This window comes from Meriones unguiculatus, chromosome 8, assembly GCF_030254825.1.
Source record: "Meriones unguiculatus strain TT.TT164.6M chromosome 8, Bangor_MerUng_6.1, whole genome shotgun sequence".
NCBI lineage: Eukaryota > Metazoa > Chordata > Mammalia > Rodentia > Muridae > Meriones > Meriones unguiculatus.
Window position 1 is genome coordinate 22,092,671 of NC_083356.1, and position 22,444 is coordinate 22,115,114.

The 22,444-nt window shown below is 52.1% G+C and overlaps 1 protein-coding gene across 6 annotated transcripts in view; it reads left to right on the forward strand.

Annotated features, from left to right (window-relative positions):
* Tmem184b (transmembrane protein 184B) overlaps positions 1-22,444 on the forward strand; it is a 41,789-nt gene that overhangs the window by 1,583 nt on the left and 17,762 nt on the right. The window contains exon 2 of one of the 6 annotated variants that reach the window (XM_060389047.1): positions 15,711-15,813. The exons of 2 other annotated variants lie outside the window; for them this stretch is intronic. Coding sequence is in view for 2 of the 4 variants with exons in the window: in XM_060389044.1 (XP_060245027.1) it covers positions 4,724-4,797 (74 nt within the window). In the remaining 2 variants the exon portion in view is untranslated. Of the gene's footprint in view, positions 1-3,269; positions 3,318-4,614; positions 4,798-15,710; positions 15,814-22,444 lie in introns of those variants that run through there. 3 more of the 6 variants (XM_060389049.1, XM_060389044.1, XM_060389045.1) reach the window with 3 other exon arrangements.

Genomic DNA, 22,444 nt, shown 5'->3' on the forward strand with positions numbered 1-22,444 from the left:
GGCTCTGGCTGTCTCCAGGCCCTGCTGCACTCACCCAGTGCTCTCGCTGCCGTCCCTGGAGTCGAGCACGGAGGAATAGGATCTGGTACCTGCCCCTGGAGGCCCCCAGTCTGCTAGGGTGGTAGACACAGATGGTGACCCCCACTGGCCAGTGTGGGTGGAGAGGCCCCAAATATTTCCCCAAGAGCCATAGGCGACCTGGGTGTCCTGTTCAGGGGATGGGATGTATAGGAGAAGTAGAAGAGGCTCCAGGTGGGAGGGGTGTGAGTCCCACTTCAAGCCATTGGCTGAGCTCTGTGGACCTGGACTCCTGTCTGCGGGCTGCTTTTTCCTGTTTCTCTCTCTTTCTCTCTCTATTTCTTTCTCTCTCTTTTTTTTTTTTTTTTTTTTTTTTTTTTGTCCCGTGCGGGGCCTTGGGCACTCCAGGCAGGCGATGCCGCTGAGCCATGTCCTCAGCGCTCTCCCACTCTCTGTCTTCGAGGTTTTGCTTCTGGTTGCCAGCTGGCCTGCCCGGTCCTCTCCCCGAGAGGGGCTCAGTGCTATTTCCAGTCCCTGCTGTGCTCATTTCTCTCTGTACATTCCCTGGAGTAGAAACTGTTAGGCAGGGCTGGGTACAGCCCTTTATTGTTTTGAAAAGCGAGTAGCAGCAAACGAGACTGGGGATTTGGTGTGAGCGCTGGGAGGCCTGGAGCTGGGCCATCAGAGTTCCATGTGGGGTCTGCCCCAGGACCTTGGCCAAGGCTTTTTAGGGCAGCAAGTGCGTACTGAATGCCTCCTGTGTGCCCTGAATTGACTGGCCATCAGGGAAGAGAGACCGGAGACCTAGATTGCTCCCTGTCAAAGGCTGTGGTTGCCTGAGGTAGCCCAGCATGTGACTAATACATTTGAGAGAGTGTTCTGCTTGGGGCAAGAAGTGGACTCTGAAGGGGCCCAGAGGACAGTAGGAACAGCAGCTTGTTTCTTGAGCACTTACTGTGTGCTGGGCACAGTTCGAAGTGTTTTCATGAGTTATTTTATTCTCCACCATTCAGGTGAGATGGGGCTGCCACCTTTCATATCACAGGTCAGTTGGTTCAGTCTCTGAGCCTTGCTCTTCCCCTCTGGCCTGGGTGTGTGCCCAGTGCCCTCCTGGTCCTCAAGGACTAAGGGTGCGGTACTGAGGAAGAAGAGGAGGGTTCTAGGTCACAGGAGCTCCAGGCAGACGTGGAGGCCTGTAACTCCTCTCCTCTCAGAGGCTTTGGATTTGATCCTGATGTGGTCAACAATGAGCCTTTGAATGTTGGAGAGGAAGTGACATGCACAGCCCTGTGTCAAGAGGCCGTATCATCACCCTGCATCTTGCTTCCTCTATTCTGGCACATAACTCCAAGATGGCCTGCCTCCTTCCTGTTTGCTGCCCTTTGGTCCCTGGTGTCTCTTTATTCTGTGCTTCTGTTTTACGTTTGCATCTTTTGAGCTGGAGGTTACTTGCCTCTGCTATCCTACTGGCCTCTTCTGCTCTCTGTCGTCTGGCTCCACTGACAACAACTGAGACTTTTTTTTTTTCCTTTATTGAGACAGGGTCTCATATATTCCAGGCAGAGCTTGAGCTCACTGTGTGGCTGAGGATGACCTCGAACTTCTGATCCTCTTGCCTTTACCTTCCGATGCCCAGGATTACAGGCGTGAGCCCCCTGCCCAGTTTATGTAATGCTGCATATGCCAGCGAGGCGCTTCACCTGCTGAGCCAGCCCTGAACTTGTTTTCTTAGGGATTGAGCTCCAGATTCTCCCCAGTTTCCCAGGGTCATAGCTTCTCATGGGAGCTCTGCTCTGTCACCCACGGTCCATGCTTGGAGCCTATGAACACAGGTGGGAAGAAGCAGGGGCCAGGACTGGGGCCAGGCAAGCTGTGTGTAGCTCCGAGAGGACGCGCTTGCTCTGCTTTGCCAGGTGCCAGGCTGGCTGGCATTTAATGCAGTGACTTGCCAGTCCTACCAGAGTATGTGGAGTAAGGTGGCATCCCCTCTCTAGACTGAGACTCCATCCTGCTGAAGCGCAGCTCTGGAGGAGGTGGGGGCTGGTGGGCTGAAGGATGGGAGCATTAGAGCTGGGGGGAGAATGCCCAGTTGGGTATTATCGGTTGAGAGTTCAGGAATCTGGGCCAGCAACATGGCTCAGTGAGAAAAAACACTTGCTGTATAAGGCTGATGACCCAACTTTGATCCCAAGAGCCTGTGGCGGAAGGAGAGAGCCAACTCCTGAAAGTTGTCCTCTAATGTCACATGTGTGCCTCGGCACTCACGTTCACACACACACACACACACACACACACACACACACAAATACTAATAGTAATAATAAAACTAATTTTCAAATTAGAGACATTGTAAACTCATTGAAAATGCTGGAGCAAGAGAGAGGGAGCTAATGAGCTGAGCAGATCCGGTGACCTGGAAAGAGAATTAGGAATTGCAGGTCAAATCCTTGCTTTTATTAGCACTTGTCCTTGGGCGGGTTGCTTGCCAGGTTATAATTCACGCTTCTTAAAATGAAGGTAGCCAGGCATGGTGGTGCACGCCTTTAATTGTATTCTGGAGGCAGAGGCAGATGGATCTTTGTGAGTTCTAGGCCAGCCTAGGGAAAGGCAGGAGTTGCAGTTTGCCTCATCTGTAGAATGCAAGTACCAATGGCAAAGGCATTATAGGCTGTCCCCGTGGTTGCTGTAGGGCACAGCATGTGAACCGTAGCTAGAGTCAGCCTTGTTGTTCCTCTTCACCTTGTTTTTTGCGACAAGGTCTCTCAGTAGGACCTGAGGCTCTCAGGTAGGTAGGCTGGCAAGGAGCCCTAGGGACCTGCCTGTCTCTGCCTCTCTAGTCTGGAATAACAAGTGTGCACAAACATGGCCAAGCTTTTTGCATGCGTGCTGGGGATTGAACTCAGTACCTCGCTGACCAAGCTCTGTTTCCCGTTCTCCCCAGATTTTGCTCTTTCCTTGTAGGCTATTTAATCTCTTCAGGAGTCCTGTGTGTCAGGCATAGTGTGAGGAACTGCACCCAGCTAGGGAGAGAGACTCTAACTGCAGGACAATTTCAGTTGTCGTGGATGCTTTGAGGGCACGTTCTTGCCTGGGCAGGCGCTTTGATGATGCAGTGACAATTAAGACGCGGGTTTCGGGCAGGGGGAGTATCTCATACTGAGCCCGTGTCACAAAACCAATCTGAGTTCATGTCACAGAACCAACCTACAGGACTGTCATACACATTCACCGACGTGATTTCTCCCTCACAGAGGCCAGGAAGGGAAGAAGCAGAATGGGGAGCTCCATGGAGGGAACCGGTAGGCCTCTGGTTTTAGATTTTCCTCTTTATTCCTCCTGGGCTATTTCTGCTATATAGGTTGTGAAGGAGGTGCCTTGTACAACACACTGTCAAGTCACTGGCAGCATTTTAAAAAAAGATTTATTAATTTTTATTTTGTACATGTGAGCGTTGGCCTGCATGTGTGCGTGTGTGCCAGATACCCAGGAAGGTCAGAAGAAGGTACTGGATCCCCTGGAATTGGAGTTATAGATAATTGTGGGCTGCCATGTGGCTGCTGGGAACCGAACCTGGGTCCTCTGTAAGTGCTCTCAACCCTAAGCCATCTAGCCCTCAGCCAGCAGTATTTTAAACCCCAGAGAGGAGGAAGCCCCAGTGGAGGGTGTTGAGGAGTGGAACATAGCCTGAGCACTCAGGCGGCCTGTGCGCATCACATTCTAAGTGCTGCTGTGACAGTGTGGCCCAAGCCGTGGCCGTCCTGTGACTTCCAGTGGGCATCTTCCTGCCGTCACTGTCTGGCATGAAGCCTGCGCTGAGTGCAGGTGCTGAGAGTTTTGAGTGAGCACGTGGAACAGTGGACAGTTAATGGCACTGCCACTCAGGAGGGGGCTGAAATTACCCTTGATATACCATGGCTCCTCCATGGTGATCAGAACAGGGTCACCCTGTTTGTTTGTTGTTTGTTTTTTTTTTTTAATTTATGTTTTGTTCGTTTGTTTGTTTTTTTGCATAGTCCTGGCTGTCCTAGGCTCAAATTCACAAAGATCACCTGCCTCTACCTCCAGAGTGCTGGGATTAAAGGCTTGTGCCACCATGCCCATTGATTTATTTTTCATTTACTTGACAGTTATTTATTTATTTATTTTAGACAAAGGTCTCCCTGTGTTTCCCTGGCTAGCCTGGAACTCTCTACATTGACTAGGCTGGCCTCAGACTCACAGAGATCTACCTGTCACTGTTCCCCAAATTCTGGGATTAGCAGTGTGTACCACCCTGTGTGTTTGAAGCAAGATGTTGTGCGGCCCAGGCTGGCTTGGAGCTCCTGAGTGCTGGTGTGCGCCACCATGCCCCATTGAGAACAGGATTGTCTGTTACGACTGAGGTCCTATCACTGGGACCCAGCAGTGCCCAGTATCTACCTACAGCGGGTAAGGGAAGCCTCAGGCTCGTTTAAGGCAGGAAGCCCAGCAGACACCTCCTTTTCCTTCTGGGGGCCGGGGGCAGGGGTGGAAACCGGAGGGGGAAGATCCCACCCAGAAGGCCTTTGTGTCTGAGCCTCGTCACTTCCAGCTCTTCTGTGCTAGAGTCACACGCGAGGAGGTGAACGCTAATGGCCGGAAGGTCTGCGGCGTGGATCTATGCTGCAGTCTGGGCCCTGCCGGTGCCAGCGGAGTGGCTCCTGTTGATTAAAGCACCGTGGGCTACATGGGGCCCTTTCCAGCCCCTCCACACCCCCCAGGAAAAGAAGGAATTGCTGTTGCGTCTGATGTTCATTGTAGGTAGGAGCTTACGCCGCCTCACTGTTTACTGAGTGTGGGTCGCGAGCATTTGCCTAGGTTGTTAAAAAGTTGGCCGTGGGCGGAGAGGGTGAGGGTCCTAGTGCCTGGCTTGAAGTTCAGCGGGAAAGATGAGGTCCCCAGCCTCCATCCTGGCCAACGCCACGGCATGAAGGATGGGCAGGGCATCAGGCAGAACTAGAACCTGGAGTAGTGGCATGGGCGGGCCGCTTGCTGCTCCCAAGCTTCACTTCACAGTGGGCATCTTACCCCTTCTGCTCACCTTCCTCTGCCAGGTTACCTGGGTGAGGCTCATGGTTCGGAGGGCTGGCAGGTCATGTAGTTGTGAAGATGGTTACACACACCTGTTGTTTCGTTCACAACCTGAAGTCTGGATGGTGTTCTTGTAAAGACTGTTCCTCTTGCTGAGACTGTCAGGCCCTTTACCTGGGTGTCATGGCCCATCCCCAGATGGGTGTTCCCCTCTCTCCCCCTCCATCCTGAGGTAATTACACCTGTCACCCCAAAGGGGATTTTCAGATCACATGGCCTCTCCATCCCTGAGGGATATGTACCTCTAATTTTCTCCTGATGAACCTCCGTGGACAGGCCACACCAAGAGAGCCTCTGTCCTGTGGCAAATGGCTGAGGACCTCCACTCTGCAGGGAGCAGCTGTTCCCCAGGGCCCACGGTCATTTATAGAAAAAGCTCTGAAGGCGATGCGGTAGCCTGGTCTCCATCTCCGTTTATCTCCTGTTAGCAGTGAGTGGGGGAATCCCAGCAGCACCCAGTATGGGTGCCTGCACTGCACGGTGCTGGGTGCTGGCAAAGGCGTGGCACGTGTGATTGTTTTTATATTATAGTGTTGGCATGTAATCACTCTAATTCCGTCCTCAATATGATTTGTGTAGGGCTTTACAAATTACACTTCCCAGTGGCCTTGGCCCTGAGATTCATTATTCTTACTCTGTAGATGGAGAGGCTGAGACTCGGGACGAATTGCGTATGGCCTGAGGAAGGAAGAACCAGGCTTTCTGGCTCCCCCTGGCCTTAGTGACCACCAACGTTGCTCTTCCCCAGAAAGCATGTAACCTCTTGGGAAAGCCTGGCATACCAAGTTACCAGAGGCGGAGAAGGTGTAATGAGGGCCCAGGCTGAGCTGTGGGGACCCGGAAGCAGCAGCAGTCTGTTCTGCCCGCAGTGGGCTGATGAGCAGTTGAGCCCAAGCTGTCTGGATGGTAGATCATGGCAGTTGGAGAGGGAGGTAGGATCTTCAGACGGAGGGCCGTGCGGCGCGCACACAGAGGCCCGGGACACAGCAGATGATGTAGCACTGAGGTAGGGTGAGTCTTCTTGTATGGTTTGGGGTCCTGACTCACTTCCGGGAAGGCATTGTATGATGCATGAGTGTTACGGTGTGACTGAAGGGAGCAGGCATATGACCATCTGGATTTGCTAAGACTGAATCGTTGCTCTGTGAAGCAGCCATCCTAGTGCAGTCAAGGGGACTTGATATTTTGGAGTTCCTAGATGTCTCTGTGGGAGCAGAGCCCGTGTGTGGACTGTCTGGTTCTTTCTTGCAGAGGTCTCTCCCACTCAGCCGGGGCCAGGAGACCTTTTCTTTCATCCACACTCTCTAGTAGCTGGGCCTGATTTGGAGAAGAGGAGGAAGCCCCATCCTGCCTGCTACATGTCCTCAGTTGCCCTCATTCTCAGGGAGGACGCCTGGCTTCCTGCCTGAGGCTGCCCCCATCTTCCATGACTGGCTGGTGGAGAGTGCTGCTCAGATGGGCTGGCTGTCGGGCACACGGGTTACGTAACAGTTAGTGAAGGGCCAGGAGCAGGGAGGGCGAGTGTCATGTAGTGTGTTTGCGTGACTGTGACGTCCCCACAGCTTTGGCACGAGGTGAGATGAGAGGTGTGTTTCTCTCCCTCGGAAAGGCTAGACCGGAAGCTAGTGACCCTAGGTTCTCTGTGTCACTCTTCTTTACCCCTCTATACTGCACCTTCTTTCAGGGACATCCGTTCTAGCTGGCTGTCTTGGTGACCCATTTGTGCTCATCAGGGCATCAGAGCTAGAACTGGGAGCTGACAGCCTGGGTCTAGTCTTTTCATCCTTCCCTTTTGGCAGTGCTGGGGACAGACCCCAGAGCCTATGCATTGCTAGGCCAGGGCTCTGCCACTGAGCTACATCCCCAGGCCCGAGTCTCCTTATATGTGTGAGGAGAGCAAGTTCGTGGGAAGAGCATTGAGCAAGTTGGGTCTAATCTAGGTCCAGTCCCATCTCCTCATACAGAGCCGTGGGTGTTGAAAACCCAGCATTTCTCTACCATTTACCCTCTTCCCCACCTGAAGTGTGATTCCCAACACTAAGACTCGTGTCCTAGGTGAACGACTGCAGTGTACTCCACCTCTGTCTCGCGTGTCTGAAATGTACATTTCTGAACCACCAGGAGCTGCATGAGGGATCAGCCTACAGAAGTGTTATTTACCACATAAGCAGAGCGATGGGTTTACACGGCTAGGCATTGCTCCTGCTTTTGAAATAGCCAAAGATTGGACTCAGCCTCAGTAGCTCTTTACAGGGAGACCCGGATTTCGGCCTGTGCAACCACGGACTGCTGTGCAGGTACAGCAGAGGCAGCAGAGGGTTCAGGGGCTGTCACAGTAGCTAAACCACTGAATGAAAGCGGCAGGTGGAGGACACTGTGTCCAGAAGCCCCTCTATGAAGTGAAGGAAGTGTTCCTGTGTGCAGAGGGTCTCTGGGTAGCCACAAGAAGCTGGGGACCATGTTGCCTCCGGGGTGGGGTGTGCTGGCCGTTGCTTGCTGAATGCCCTGCGTGCCCTCTTCCACCTGCAAGGAACAAGGGCTCCCCAACCAGCTTGGCTGAAACATGTGAATGTTATAGCCTTTGCAGAAAAATCAAACAGGCTTTGAGCAAACTTAACCCTCGCCCAGTGTAGGGAGGCCAGGAAAGGCCACCTGTTCATAGGCAGCCAGCCTATGAGCTTGGGCCTCTGACCTCATCCAGTGAAAATAACACATCTAGTTTTCACAAAAGGGTCTGAGCAGGGTGTGGGGGTTCCTGAGTAAATAGGACCTCCAGCTTCCCACTGCTGTTGGCTGGCTTTGTCACTTTAAATCCCTGCTGCGGTCAGCTCACTTTCTCTGAAACCTTCTGGGCTTCTCCCCCCCCAACCCCCGTGGGCAGCTAAAGCCCTGGGTGTCCCAGACCCCTCCGTGGTGGCCTCTGAGCCACCCCCATGAGCTGGTTTTTGCATTGCTGGCGTCCCTGGTGCCCCGCCTGCCTCCATGCCCGTGCTCACCCAGCTCCTTGGCTGCTGCCCTTCCCCCCACAGCAGCTCCAGGTACCAGTTCCACAAGTGTCTGCTCCACACTGCCCTCTGCCCTTCTCACGGCCACCTCTGTTCCCTGCTGCTATCACTTGGGACTTTCCACCCCAGGCCTCCCAAGTAAGGACTGCTCACAACTCAGCACCTAGTACTCGCTCTGCCTGGTTGGAGCATCAGGCGCATGGCTGTGCAGGTCTCTCTGGTCCCTGGCTTCCCCCCTCCATGCCATGTGTCAGCTTTGCCCAGCCGTCCTTTGTTCTTTTCCACTGCCGTGGAGGTGTCCACTGGCTGAACGTGACACTACACAGCCCTCCCTGTGTAGACAGGCATCTTGCCTTGAGCCCTTAGCTCCCTCCGTTGTGGGTGTGCACAGGGGTGGGCTGCCTGCCGGCTGGTATTTGTGAATGGAGTTTATTGGCTGAGGTTTGCCACCCACTGAGCCTGGGCTGAGGCTTGCGCTGAGGTCCCAGGGAAAGGCACCTGCAGCAGTCTTTGTTTAGGTGGCCTGTTCCCGCAAGGCAGTGGGAATGTTGAGGTTCAGGATTCTGCAGCCATGTGCTCAGTGCTGGAGGGGATCTTAGCTAGCCGACATTTTGGAGAAGCTCCAGAGCTCAGTCCTAGAGGCTGCACCTTGATGTCTTTGTTCTCAGTGTGGAAGAGAACTGAGTGACCAGAATTCAGCCTGGTGCGCTCTAAAAACAAAAATGCTGATTTACTGGGCACGGTGATGGTGCACACCTTTAATCCCAGCCCTCTGGAGGCAGAAGCAGGAAGATCGGAGACAGGCCTGCCTTGTCTGCATAGAGAGTTGTAGGTCAGTTATAGACCCTGTCTTAGAGAAACCGACAAACAAAACCAAGAAACGACCCCACTGAATTTAGGGCTGGAGAGATGGCTCAGTGGTTAAGGGACTTGTTGATCTTGCAGAGGGACCCAGGTTCCTTTTCTAGCACCCACATGGCGGCTCACAACCATCCTAACTCCAATTCCAGGAGAGCCATTTCCCTCCTCTCACCGCATGCACTAGGCATGCATGTGGTAACCAGATATAACATGCATGCAAACATTCATATACATACAGTCAAATTCATCCTTAAAAAGTAAACAAAACAACAACAAAGCCCTCAAAGAAGGGCAAAGCAAAAACACTGAATTCAAGACAGAATTAAGTAATCCCCTGTGGCAGGACTTAGATTCCTCTGGTGCTGCCCCCAAGCAGCAACCAGGCCCAGGTTGGATAAATTTTCCTCCCACTTCAGACTTTGGTGGGGACGTGGGCTTTGGAGAAGGGGCACACGGAGCCTCCTCAGTGGTGTGTCTTGATGGGAATAGAATTGTGAGAGAAGCAGACCCCTGTCCTGTCGTGAGGCATGTGACCTTTTTCAGAAGGCTCGCCAGGCGAAGCTGGCAGCTGCCAGCCAGCCACCATTTCTCTAATCCCCTCTGGAGAAGGGCCAGCCTGTGGGCTCTTGTCTGTCTCTGATGTGGGTCAGCTTCCCTCCAAAGGCAGCCACTGGAGGTTGATCTAGCTGAGCAGCCCTAGAGACACAGGGGGCTCCTCATTCCCAGGCCACAGGCTCAGGAGCCCAGATGGCAGCATTCAAGTGAGCCCCTTTGGGAAGGGGAGGGAGGTGGGTAAAAATGGTGATTCCTCAGGGGATAAGACAAACAAGAGTAAAGCTCCTCTCTGGGTGTATTCAGATTCCAGAGACGCCCCTGGTCACCTGTTGCCGTGCAGCCTGGCCTGTGGGCCTGGCCCGTGGGTGGCAGCTGCCTGAGCAGGCTCTCCATGGCTACAGCTTAGAAGGGTTCAGATCTGAAATGAATGAACAAAAGTCTGGCTGGGTGTCGTGGCTCATGCTTATAAACCCAACACTCAGGCTGAGGCAGGGGGATCACCCTAAGTGCTATAGCTTGGGCTATAGTGAGACCTTTTCCCCCCAAAAGGGGAAAGTTGGGGTGAAGCTGGAAGGAGGGCTAGGTGGGTAAGAGTGCTTGCTGCATGCACAACCATGAAGACCTGGCTGTGGTCTCTTGTGTGCTCGTCAGCCCAGGGCTGGGGTGGGGGGGAGGTGGGGGTCTGAGCCAGGAGGATTGCTGGGGCTTGCTGGCTGCCCGCCCTAGCCCAAACACATGAACTCCAGGTTCCGAGAGAGACCCTTCCTCGAAGGAATACCTGACACCGTCCTGGTCTCTGCTTGCACGTGTGTAATGCACACACACGCACACACAGACACACACCCCACACCACACATGTATACCACGCACATACATAACTACACACACCAAACATGCATACACCATATTAACATACCACACGCACACATGCATACATATACTACATGCACCATAGACATGCCATACATACCTCATATATGCTCCACATATATCACACACACATCATACACGAGTGTACAGATACAAACACACACACCTACACATACACAGGATTTAAAGAAAATCAGTGACTAGAGACAGGACCAGCCTGGGTTCAGAGAATGTGACACCCCACCCCACCCCTCTGGGAAAGGAGGATGTGGTGGCAGAGAGACCAATAATAGTAATGGCAGCAGCTTGCGGTGCTCGAGCCTTGTTTTTTCCTCGAAGTGCCTCTGACTTGGGTGTGTCCATGTGCCCTTCGTGCCAAGCAGGGAGAGGTTGCATAATTTGCCCCTGACACACAGCTGGAGGGGCAGAGCTTGCAGTCAGGTGTAAGTGACGTGGCTTCAGGGCTCAAGGTTGAAGAGGGCGGGTCAGGCAGCATGGTGGGGCAGTGTGTGGAGGGTGTTCCCACACAGGGACCAGCGTCCCTGTCTTTTCCCAGAGGACGCTGCAGGTGTGAGTGGTATTGGGGGAGAGGAGGTTTACTGAGTGGGTCTCTGAGTTTGGCATAATTCACTGACCAGGGCCTGGCTGAATTTTATTCTGGATCCTCCTTCCCGCTCCCCTCTGATTCTGTGTTCTGTGCTCTCAAGCCTCTTCTGGGTGGGATTCAGCTCCCTTGACCTTCTGGTGCAAGGTGGAGGGGATATTGTATTGGTTACTCCTTATATTCTGAGCTAGGTTTGGCTCAGCTTGCTTCCTTTTTTCCCATTAGCCATAGGCCCAAGGCCCTTGTGTCATGGTGGTCCCACAGGAGCTCTGCCCAAGACCCTCATCTGTTTGGGTGCTCTGACCAGATAAGATCCACTTCACATGTGGCCAGAGGGTTTTGGGAGCTCCAGAGCGCGACATGCGGCCTGTCCAATGCCCTGCACTGCCCCTGTGTGAGGCAGTCTTGGCACAGCCTGCTCAAACATCAAGAGGGCACAGGCTTGCCTCACACTATTTTCCATGTGTGTCTCCTGTCCCCAAGTAAGTGTTCAGCTGATACATTCTAGCCCCCACCCTCTCTGTCAGCCAGCCCTCAGAGCCATGCACCCTGCTGTCCTGGAGCTCCTCTCACTCCAGGCAGGCGGTAAGTGACCAAACAGCATCATAGTTGAAAAGGCTGTGGAAGAAAAGACCAGAAGAGCAAAGATTCACCCATGGATAAGACAGAACGTGGCCATGTGCAGGCAGCTGAGGATGGACAGAGCTTGTTAATGAGAATGGCAGAACACTCCAGTCCCCAAAGCAGGTGCCCTAAGACATGAACTTTGACCTCCAGAAGGTTGCAGTGTTGTCACGGAGAAGGCAGGAGTGAGCCTACCTTCAGTCAGTGCCCTAACTGGGGAACTTCCTTACTCTAAATGTCAGTAGCCCCTTGCTTGAGCGTTACAGCTGGTGAAGGCACTGTAACCACAGACCTGCCTTTACCTTGCTGGAAGAGTCCTTGCTCTCCTTGGTGTGGCCTTTGCAAGCTGGAGGACAGTGGATGTGCTTCAGCTTCCCTCTTCTGCCCTCTCCACACCCTCCCGCCAGCCACACACCCAGGTGCTCAAGCCAAGCTTCGGAATGTCAGCAGTGGGGAGGGTCCAGGACAGAGCCCACAGAGCGGGCTGGGTGGCTCCAAGACCAGGCTCCCCATTGCTCAGTTGCTAACACAATTGCCTTTTCCCATGTTCCTACTTCATGCCTGGCTTCATGGGGCTGGAGAACATGGGAGACAGGAGTATTGGCCTTAGCACCGAGCACAGCGAGTCAGATTGTGCTGGAGTGGGCCCGGCCTGGGGGCAGTGGTGCTCTTTATGGCCAGGTGAGAGGTAGCAGTCTCGTGACCCTGAGGACCAGGGCCGAGGAGAAGCACTTGGACCCTAGGCGCGTGCTCACATGCAGGCGACAGGGCTTCTGCTGCTCCTATTCAGACAGGAGGCTGGGAAGGAGGCCAGGTACGGTGGTCGCTGGGGAGTCAAGACCACAGCACCCTTATGACAATGCTGAGTGGATTTCAGGCTTAGAGGGGGTGTCACAGGTGGAGAAGTGAGTCCCTGTGCCCTAGGGCCTCCCCAGCCATGCCCCTTCTCCACCACGGTAGACTCCAGATCTCACAGAAACCCCAGAGGCTCCTCCTCAGTCAGCAGCAGACTCATTTCGCAGCAAAAATCTGACCTGAATTGATGTGAGACTAATTATAACCTCTAAAAGGTTTTACTAGGCGGGTGAGCTGCATTTTTCTCCATGGGCGTGCTGTGCATGGGAGGTTTCGGGGGGTTGCCTAGACCCCTTCGGGAATGTCAGACCATATGCAATGCTGTATTTATTTACTTAGGTATTCAATTTTGTTGGAACAGCCTCATACACCCCAGGCTGGCCTCAGCTCACTCTGTAGCCAACACTAGTCTTAAAAACTTTCAAGCCGGGGCTGGAGAGACGGCTCAGAGGTTAAGAGCACTGCCTGCTCTTCCAAAGGTCCTGAGTTCAATTCCCAGCAACCACATGGTGGCTCACAACCATCTACAATGAGACCTGGTGCAGGTGTACATACAGGCAGAAGAATGTATACATAATGAATAAATAAATATTAAAAAAAAAACTTTCAAGCCTTCTACCTCCACCTCCCTATAGTGCTGGGATCACAGAAGTGAGCCATCACATCTGGTTTATAGGGTCCTGGGGATGGAGCCCAGGGTGCCGTGCATGCTAAGCTACCATTCTAACCACTGAGCCACGCTTCCAGGCCTACATCCTTTTGAAAGCGTGTGCAGTTCTGGTTGCTAAGCTCGTTGGCTCAAAGGCCATGGCAACAGGACAGTACGCACCTTTGCTCTGCTCCCAAGATAAGAGCCTGCTCAGTTGTTCAGGCCCAGCTCAGGTGACGGCACAGATTCCGGCTCTACCACCTGACTGAGGATCTGGGGCAGTGCCAGCTTGAGGCCTGGCCTCCGCAGGGTTGCCGCTGGCGGGTGAGTGGTGGGTGGTGGGCTGAGAGCGGGCACTGGCAGGTGGGCCACTGGGAGGGTCAGGCAAGGGCGTGGCTTTACTTTCTGTGTGATCTGCAGCCAGGGACTGAGGGGGCTAAGGGACTGTGCTGGGAGATAAAGGACAGAGACCTCAGAAAGATGACAGTGTCAGCAGCGTTGGCTCGCTGTCGTACTGAGTACATGCTTCTATCAACAACAGAACCCCCAACCTCACCACACTTTTAATCCTGGCCCTCAGGAGGCAGAAGCAGGTAGATCTCTGAGTTTCAGGCCAGCCAAGGCTACATAGGAAGGCTACTACATACAAGGCTACCAGGTCTAAAAATGGCTACAACATAACAAACAGACTTGGGCTGTCAGATGGCTCAGTGGGTAGAGCCCTTTCTGTTGTAGTCATGAGGACCTGTGTCTGTCTCCCCAGCGCCCATGTGAAAAGCCAGACGTGGACACGCATGCTGGTAACTCCAGTGCAAGTGGGTTAGGACTGGTAGGGCCTGCTGTCAGTCTAGCCAGAAAATAGTGAGCTCCGTGTTCAGTGAGGGACCTGTCCCGGGAGAATAAGGCAGAGCAATAGAGGACACTTGACACCCTCCTCTGGCCTCTGCACATGTACACAGGGGTGCACACGTAAACAGCACACATCCACAGAGAAATAAAGAGCATGTGCCGCCTATACTTGGGTTTTGATGTACTGACAAGCATCTATTCAACTTACCCTTCCGGGGACCCCTATCTGTAAGACCCATTCCACAGAGAGGTCAGAGGACAAGCCGAAGATGGCATTGAGGACGGCACATGCTCTCAGGCTTCCTAGGCTGGCTTGTTGGGCAGGCGAGCTTCAGCGCTGTGGAGGGAGCATCTGGAAGGCCCAGCCCTGCCTTCCGGGTCCCCGCGCCTGGTTTCTGTGGCTGCCTTCCCTGACAAAGCTCCCTGCCCTGCCGCAGCAGCACTGGCCGCTGCTTCTTCCTGTGGCTCCTCTCAAATCAGGCTGCTCCCTGTTCCATCTCGGCTACTGACGGTGCAAAGGAGCTGTCAGAATTTAGCTGGTACAGTTCCATTTCCTGTCAGTCAGATGTTTTTATAAACCAAACAGAAGGCCTTTGCTTCAGAGTCTCTAACACAAGCGTTCAAAATACGCTCAGATTCGCTGGGAGGTTTTTTTTAATCAGCAGAAAATTCTATTTTATAGTATCTTAGGAGTCCAGGGTTGAGAACTTTTTTTTTTTTCAATTGTTACCAGATACACTATTTTTGGTTAGAAAGCCCTGCACAGAGCCTCCCATGCTTGCGGTTTCTTACAGTGATACCACTGGGCCTCTCAGACAGCAGCTCTGTCCTGTGAAGGGGCGTCACAGAGATGTGTCTGAGGACACTGTGCAGGCAGCTCTGGGAAGCTCGCCTCCTACAAGCAGTGTAGAACTAATGTCCACCCGAGGGACAGTTTGCTCCTTTCTTTCAGTGCTTAAGACAGAGCACCTAGCACAGTCTAACCTCAGTTTCCCTATTCGGTTTGGCCACTCAGATTGCCTTTCTGAGTGGGAGACAGTCTCTCCCTTGGGCACCTCCTCAGTCGTCTACTTTTAACTTTGGCGGGTGGGGTGGGGTTGATGTTTGGCCTTCTGAGTGTTTCTTGATGGAAAATTCCTTACCCGCCGCAGAACCTGCTCTCCCTCCCCCACAGTGGCCCTCAGCAGTTACCTATACGATCTTCCTCCGCTTTCTCTCTTCACTTTAAAAGGGGTATCGAGCTCAGGCTCTGGGAGGCTGGGGCAGGAGGAATTTTTTATTATTATTATTATTTTCCTTTTTGAGACAGAGACCCGTGTAGCCCCGTCTGGCCTTGAACTTGATCTGTATCGGGGATGACCTGGAGCCCTGTGCCCTTTCCCCTGTCCCCCATGCATTACCATTGCGGACCGCCATGCCCACTTCTGTGCAGTGCTGAGAGCTGCACGCAGGGCTTCAGGTGCTGGGCAAGCGCGCTGCCAACTGAGCTTCCCCCTACCCGAGGAGGATCCTGGGAACACAGGACACAGGAACTTAAGGCCGACCCTGGGCAGTGGGCATGGGGTGGGGATATAGCACCATGTTATTTTATTTATTTATTTTTTTGACTCATATAGTATACTAAGATGCATCTCTACATGCTAGATTTTAAAAAATCTATTTTGGGCTAGAGAGATTGCTCAGCAGTTAAGAACACTTGTTTATCTTGCAGAAGGCCTAGGTTCAGTTCCCAGCACCCCCACGGTGGCCCACAACCATCTGTAACTCTACTTCCAGGGGATCCGACACCATCCTGTGGCCTCCGAGGATGCCAGGTACTCTTGTGCACAGAACGCATATACAGGCAGAATACTCATACACATAAAATAAAATAATCTAAGATCAAAAAGCCAGACTAAAATACAAAAACGAACCCTCTATTTGAAACAAAGGAAGACCCGCAGGAAGTTACAGGCCTGGTGTAAATGGTGGCACCATTGGTGACATCCTCCTTGGCTGTAGCTACATCAGAGTAGTTCAGGGGGGCCACAGCACGATGGGAATCAGGTTATCGACTTAGTCCTGTGTGGCTGCCTGAAGGAGTGCCTGTGTCTGTAGTTCTGTGTGCTTTATCTCATGTGGATTTGTGGGCCCATCACTACTGTCAAGACGGCAGCTGTTTCTTCACTGGAAGGAACCTGCTTGCCCAACACTTTCTCATTGTCCCTGGTCTCTGCTGACCGCTCACCTCAGCTCCACCTTCATAGCCTTGTCATGTTGAAAATATTCCATAAATGGACTCACCGTTTCTGACTTCGGCCTTGGCTGCTTTGACTGAGCATAATGCCCTGGGGCCAACCCAGTGGGGCGTGTATTGATACCTTACCTTTTAAATTCCTTCGTTTGGCTAGGTTTCCAGTACCAGGCATGATTTCTCTCTTTTTGAGCAGGTCTTAAGTTCAGTTAGCAAGCTGTTGGTAGCGGCCACAGTGTTCGTGCCATTACTGTATCCTTAGTGTTATAGCGTCATGCTGGTTGTTGTTGATGAGCTGGGTAGGACTGTTGTTGGTTGCCTCCCTCTTTTGAAAGCTTATGTAATAAGGCCTTCAGATACTGTGGATGTTAGTCCTTAAGGAGACAGACATTCAGGCCATTTGCAGCTCAGGACCACTGGGCCGTGTGTCTGAAGTGTATGGTGTCTTCAGCAATAGGAGTTTAACTTCCACCTCTGGAGTGTAACCAAGGCTAATAATAATAGGCTGAATGTTTTAGGAGTCTCCTGAATAGTCCTGGCCAACACAGAGGGCTTCTTGTACCTAGTGTTGAGGTTTTTGTTTTTTAAGACAGAGTTTTAGCCTGTTTTCTGTAGTCCTGGCTGTCCTAGAACACACTTTGTAGACCAGGCTGGCCTCGAACTCAAGAGATCCACCTGCTTCTGCCTCCCAAGCTCCGGGATTTAACGATGTTTACCACCACCACCACTACCAGGCCGTCTCTCTCGTTTTTAATGCTGAGTAGTCTGAGGTCTGGATGTAGCAGTTTATTCAGTCTTCATATATGGACTATTCTCAGGCTTTTTAAAGGAGAAAGAGCTTATTGTAGCTTACAGTTCCTGGTTATAGTCCATCAGGGTGAAGAGGCCGAGGCATCAGGAGCTTGAAGCAGCTGCTCAACATTTCAGTCAGAAGCCAGTGAATACATGTGTTCTTGTGTCCAGCTTGCTTTCTCCAGTGTCAGACCATTCAGGATTCCCTGTCTAGGGAATGGTGTCACCCACAGTGGGCAGGCCTTCCCACCTCAATTAACATAATCACCCATATTTGTATGTGCACTACTCTCTCCTCTCTCTCCCCTCTTTTCCCCCTCCCTGTCTTTTGAGAGGAGGTCTTACTATGTAGCTCCTAATGACTGGAACTCTCTCTGTAGACCAGGCTGGCCTCAAACGTAGAGTTCTGCCTGCCTCTGCTTCCTGAGTGCTGCATTGAAGGTATGTGCCACCACACCTGGTGTCTTTTATAGTTTTACACTTTGTATTAAAAGCCCAGTCTGGGGCTGGAGAGATGGCTCAGCAGTTAAGAGCATCCATGGCTCTTGCAGAGAACCAGCATCCATACGGCAGCGCACAACCATCTATAATTCTAGTTCAGGGGATCTGATGCCTTCTTCTGACCTCCAAGGGCACCAGGGGCACGTGTGGTACCCATACATACATGCGGGCAAAATATTCATACAACTCTTACATTAAAAAAAATTAAAATCTAAAATCAACTAAACTCCAAGGTCTAAGTGAACACGGTGGGTAATGCCTGTAGTCCCAGCACTAGAAAGGCTGAGGCAGGGGGGGATTGCTGCTCCTCCAAGGCTAGCCTGCACCACATGTTAACACCCTGTCGCAAAGCAAATTAAAAAAAAAACCCACAATCCATTTTACATTAAAATTTTCTCACATAAAGAAGCATTTATTTAGGGCCAGGCCTGGGGGTACACACCTTTGGTCCCAGTGCTCGGGAAGCAGTGACAGGTGGCTCTCTTTGAGTTCCAGGCCAGCCAGCGATACCTGGGGAGACCCTGCCAGCACCACCACCACCAGAAAAGCACTTATTTGAGGTTTAGCCTGAAATGATGCAAACAGCATTTATCTGAACAGAAATCCACATCGAGTAACAGGAGGAAAGGCTGAGGCAGGGGGGGATTGCTGCTCCTCCAAGGCTAGCCTGCACCACATGTTAACACCCTGTCGCAAAGCAAATTAAAAAAAAAACCCACAATCCATTTTACATTAAAATTTTCTCACATAAAGAAGCATTTATTTAGGGCCAGGCCTGGGGGTACACACCTTTGGTCCCAGTGCTCGGGAAGCAGTGACAGGTGGCTCTCTTTGAGTTCCAGGCCAGCCAGCGATACCTGGGGAGACCCTGCCAGCACCACCACCACCAGAAAAGCACTTATTTGAGGTTTAGCCTGAAATGATGCAAACAGCATTTATCTGAACAGAAATCCACATCGAGTAACAGGAGGAAAGGCTGAAGCAGAAACAGACTAATTGGTGGTCGTGAACAGCTGGACAGAGCGTGTCGTGTTCACCACTAGCCGACCTAGATCAGCAGAGGCTAGGCGGCCTTCAGTGTCCTGCAAGAGGCCCTCTTTACAGCTCCTGCTTTTTCCGCCGTTATCAGGCCCTGCTAATTATTTTGGCAGTTGCTACCCTAGAGGCCTTGTAAGTGTGTTGTTGATCCCTGCAGTCTGCCTGTTCTGTCCTTGTCAGGGTTCTCATGGTTATGCCCGAATTCATTTAAAATGCCATTTTACTTATTGTCATAATTGCTATTATTAGTGCGTGTGTGAGTGCGAATGTGTGAGAGTGTGTGTGGTTGTGTGTGTGTGTGTGTGTGTGTGTGTGAGTGAGTGAGTGATGTGAGGAGTGATCAGAGGACAACTTCCACCTTCATGGTAGTTCCAGGGGTTGAACTGAGGTCATCAGGCTTGGCAGCAAGTGCCTTTACCCAAGCAACTTGCCAGTCCTACGATGGCCACTTTTAACTGTAAGCCTGTTTATCTTTGGGGTTTCTGTAAACTGAAACCCCTGTCACTTACATAGTTGCCCTGGAATACTGTAGATCAAGAATTCTCACCTGGTGGGAATCCTGTGCAGCGTCTTCAGAGCTTGACGTTAGCTGCGGTGCGTTTAGACTTTTCTGTGTTTAGATGCTGCTGCTAAGTCCTTGCCCATCAGACGCATGGCCACACTGACCTCCAGGCTGTCACCTCTCAGCAGCGTGGCGGGATGCAACCTTCACATCGCACTGTGCAGCGGTGCAGGAGTGTGAGCTGTGAGTTCCTCAAGGTCAAAGCCGGATCTTCCCAAGCCCTGGAGGAGGCCCTGTACCCCTGCAGTCCTCTACCGCAGCCCTGGCAGAATGTTGACAGCTGCCCAACCAAGAGTGGGAACCATGGGCTGGGGAGATGGCTCGTGGTCAAGGTGTCAACCACACAAGAGCGAGCTTTGGAGTTTGATCCCAGAAGCCATGTAGAAAACAGGGAGAAGAGGTAGCTGAATTGGAAAGCCCCAAGCCAATGAGAGACTCTGCCTCAAAAACAACTGCATGCACACGCAAGCACATCTGTACACAGAGGACACCTGGAATTTTGAGCCTTGTCTTGTATGTCTCCCTTCATCTTGAGGAACATGGGAAACCACAGAGACCATGTGGACCAGAGGGGTCCGTACCAGCTGCGGTTACCCCAGCCACAGTCACTCTTGCTTCGCTGAGGCTCAGGTGCTGAGCTGAGCCAAGCCAAGCTGGTGCTCTGTTTATTCTGGGATCTAGGCCGGCGAGTGCTTCCTCCCAGGAGACTTCTGTCTGTCATAGGTGTGGAACAGTGGGACCCAGTATCCCTCCTCTCCGGTACACACTGTGAACAAACAGTTCGAAGAGCTTAGTGTGATGTAGGCTGGATTGCAGATGTGGTCGGCAGCCTCCGTGTGGGTCTTGGGTCTACACCAGCCTTTCCAGGGGGCCAGGGACCAGTGTCTGTGAGTGAGGGCATTGCTTTAACTGTTGCCTGAGAGAATGTTCTAGAAACCTTCCAATCATTTGGCAGGAAACTGTAAGCCACGTTCCATGTCTTTTTCTAGTTCCAAAATGTAGGTAATGTCACTTCAAAGTTGCCATCAGGGGAAAGAAAACAAACATGAGATAATATTTGGGGGGAAATGCTGGAGATTTAGGGGTATTTGTTCTTGCTTGCTCACCCCCATGTTTATTCTTTTAATCTAGGGTGACAGGCAAAGACGTTACTTCACAGTGCAAACCTTTCTACAGAAATGTCTCAGGCGCTGGCTTTCAACTTGGCAGCCGTGCCTTACAGCAGCTATTATTAGGCTGTCACGGCATCTTTTTTTATTTTATTTTTTTCCAGAACTTGCCACCAATCTTTATATATAGACACCTTCTCCATTTTTGAGTTTCCCAATTTAGGTGCTTTCTCCGTTTTTGAGTCTTGAATCTGTCTTCTGGTTGGTGGGTTAGGGATTGTTTATATGAAAGAGAAGAGCAATGTAAGGGGCTCTGGCCAGGTCCCAGTTGGGAAGGGACTGTGAAGTTGGCCATCTGGGCCGGTGATGAAGCCAGGATCTACGTTTCAGGCCAGCCTCTTCTCCAGAGTCTATAGGAAGTGCCCTGTCTCTCCACTTACCCTCTCAGCTGTGCTCCACTGGTGCAGGCGGGGGTCATGGTTTGGGCGGTTGGTCTTCCGGGTCACCTGACGGCTGGGTGGCAGTCACTGTTGTCAGTAGGTGGCAGCACTGAAGAGGATAAGGCTCGCAGGGCTCCGAAGCTGGGGTAGAGGGGCAGTTGGACTCCTCTCCAGCTGCTGCAGCAGAACCCCGGACGCTGGCCTGCTCCTCCCAGTTCTAGAGGCTGGGCAGTTGGGATCTAGGCACTGAGCACGCTGTCCAGTGGGACCCATTTCTTGCTCACAAGCAACTCTTCTTTGTCTCCAAGTTGCAGAAAAGGAAAGGGGTCTCACACCAGAGTACTAATCCCCTTTGTGAGGATTCCACCCTCCAGACCTAATCACCCCCAAAGTCCCCGCCTCCTAGTGCTGTCACTGTGGCAGTCAGTCTGAAGCATCGCACTCCCAAGAACACATTCCCATGATCCTAGAAAGCTTTGCTCTTTGAAAGTAACTCCGGCCTCTGGCCCAGCCTTGCTCCTGTTGGTAAACCTCTGGTGGGTACCTGACAGCAGCTCTTCTGGGCCACGTGGAGGTTCCTTCTTCATGTCAGATGGGATCCCAGCTCTCTATCTAGAAAGGCTTTGCTTCCACAGAGGCACCATCCGCCCCCCACTTCGCCTTCCCACTGGAAAGTTCCTTGATGTCCATTCCCTCAGTTTGGCCTTGTTCCTTGTGTGGGGGGCACCTCACTCACACGCTCTTGAAATAGGGCTTGAAAGGCGGTAATGAAGTTGAGCATTACAAATGGCCTGGGTGCTGGGGATTCAGACACCGAAATAGGGTACTGAAAGAGCCTCCGAAAAGGCAGGAAGATAAACACATGGAGAGAATGCAGACCGTGTGTTCCCTAGAGACTAGTAAGGGCGTGTGAAATGGGTTGCTGGGTCCGTTTGGGGGAGTGTCTGGGCTGGGTTTTAGGAAAGAGGATTCCTATGCTGAGTTAGAAGGTAATTCTTAGGGACTGGTGTACAATTCAGTGGTAGAGTGCTTATCTGGCATATGTGAAGTCCTGGATTCAGTAGTTTGAAGGTACACAAATTGGGAAGAGCCTTAAAATCTCCAAGATAGCACAGCTGGGCCCAAGGGATGGCTGGCTGGTAGCCATTAGGGAATTCAGAGAGAAATCTCAAAAACTAGGCCCTTCAGGTAGATGCCCATAGCAGTAAAACAATTTTGCCAAGCGAGGTAGTAGTGGTGCGCGCCTTTAATCCCAGCATTAAGAAGGCAGAAGCAGGCGGGTCTCTGTGACTTTGAGGCCAGTCTGGTCTATGGAGTGAGTTCCTGGATAGTTGAGGCTACACTAAGTAACCCTGTTTCCCAAAACCAAACAACAACGAAAACAATTTACCTCATCAGGGTGGTGCACATCTGTAATCCCAACACTGGGAGCCTGAGGCAGGAGGATTGTGAGCTCAAGGCCTGCCTGGCCTATACATAGCAACACTGTCCTCTAAAAGAGAGTGAAAGGAGACTGTTTAGGCTCCAGCTTGCAACAGCAGAACTTGGGGACTGCCAGGGTAGCAGGTGGGCCAGGCTGTTCTTGACAGCTGTAGAGCAGTGCTTTTCTGTCCCCCTGCGTTCCCGGCCATGTTTTCCTCTCCTAACTTTCTAGGGAATGTTGGGGACTTTTGGCAGACAAAGGTCCTGATGTGACTAAGGTCTCAGAACAGCACAAGGACTCTGTGTACCGGCCTAGAGAAGCCAGGGCGAGGGCAGAACATGGCAGGG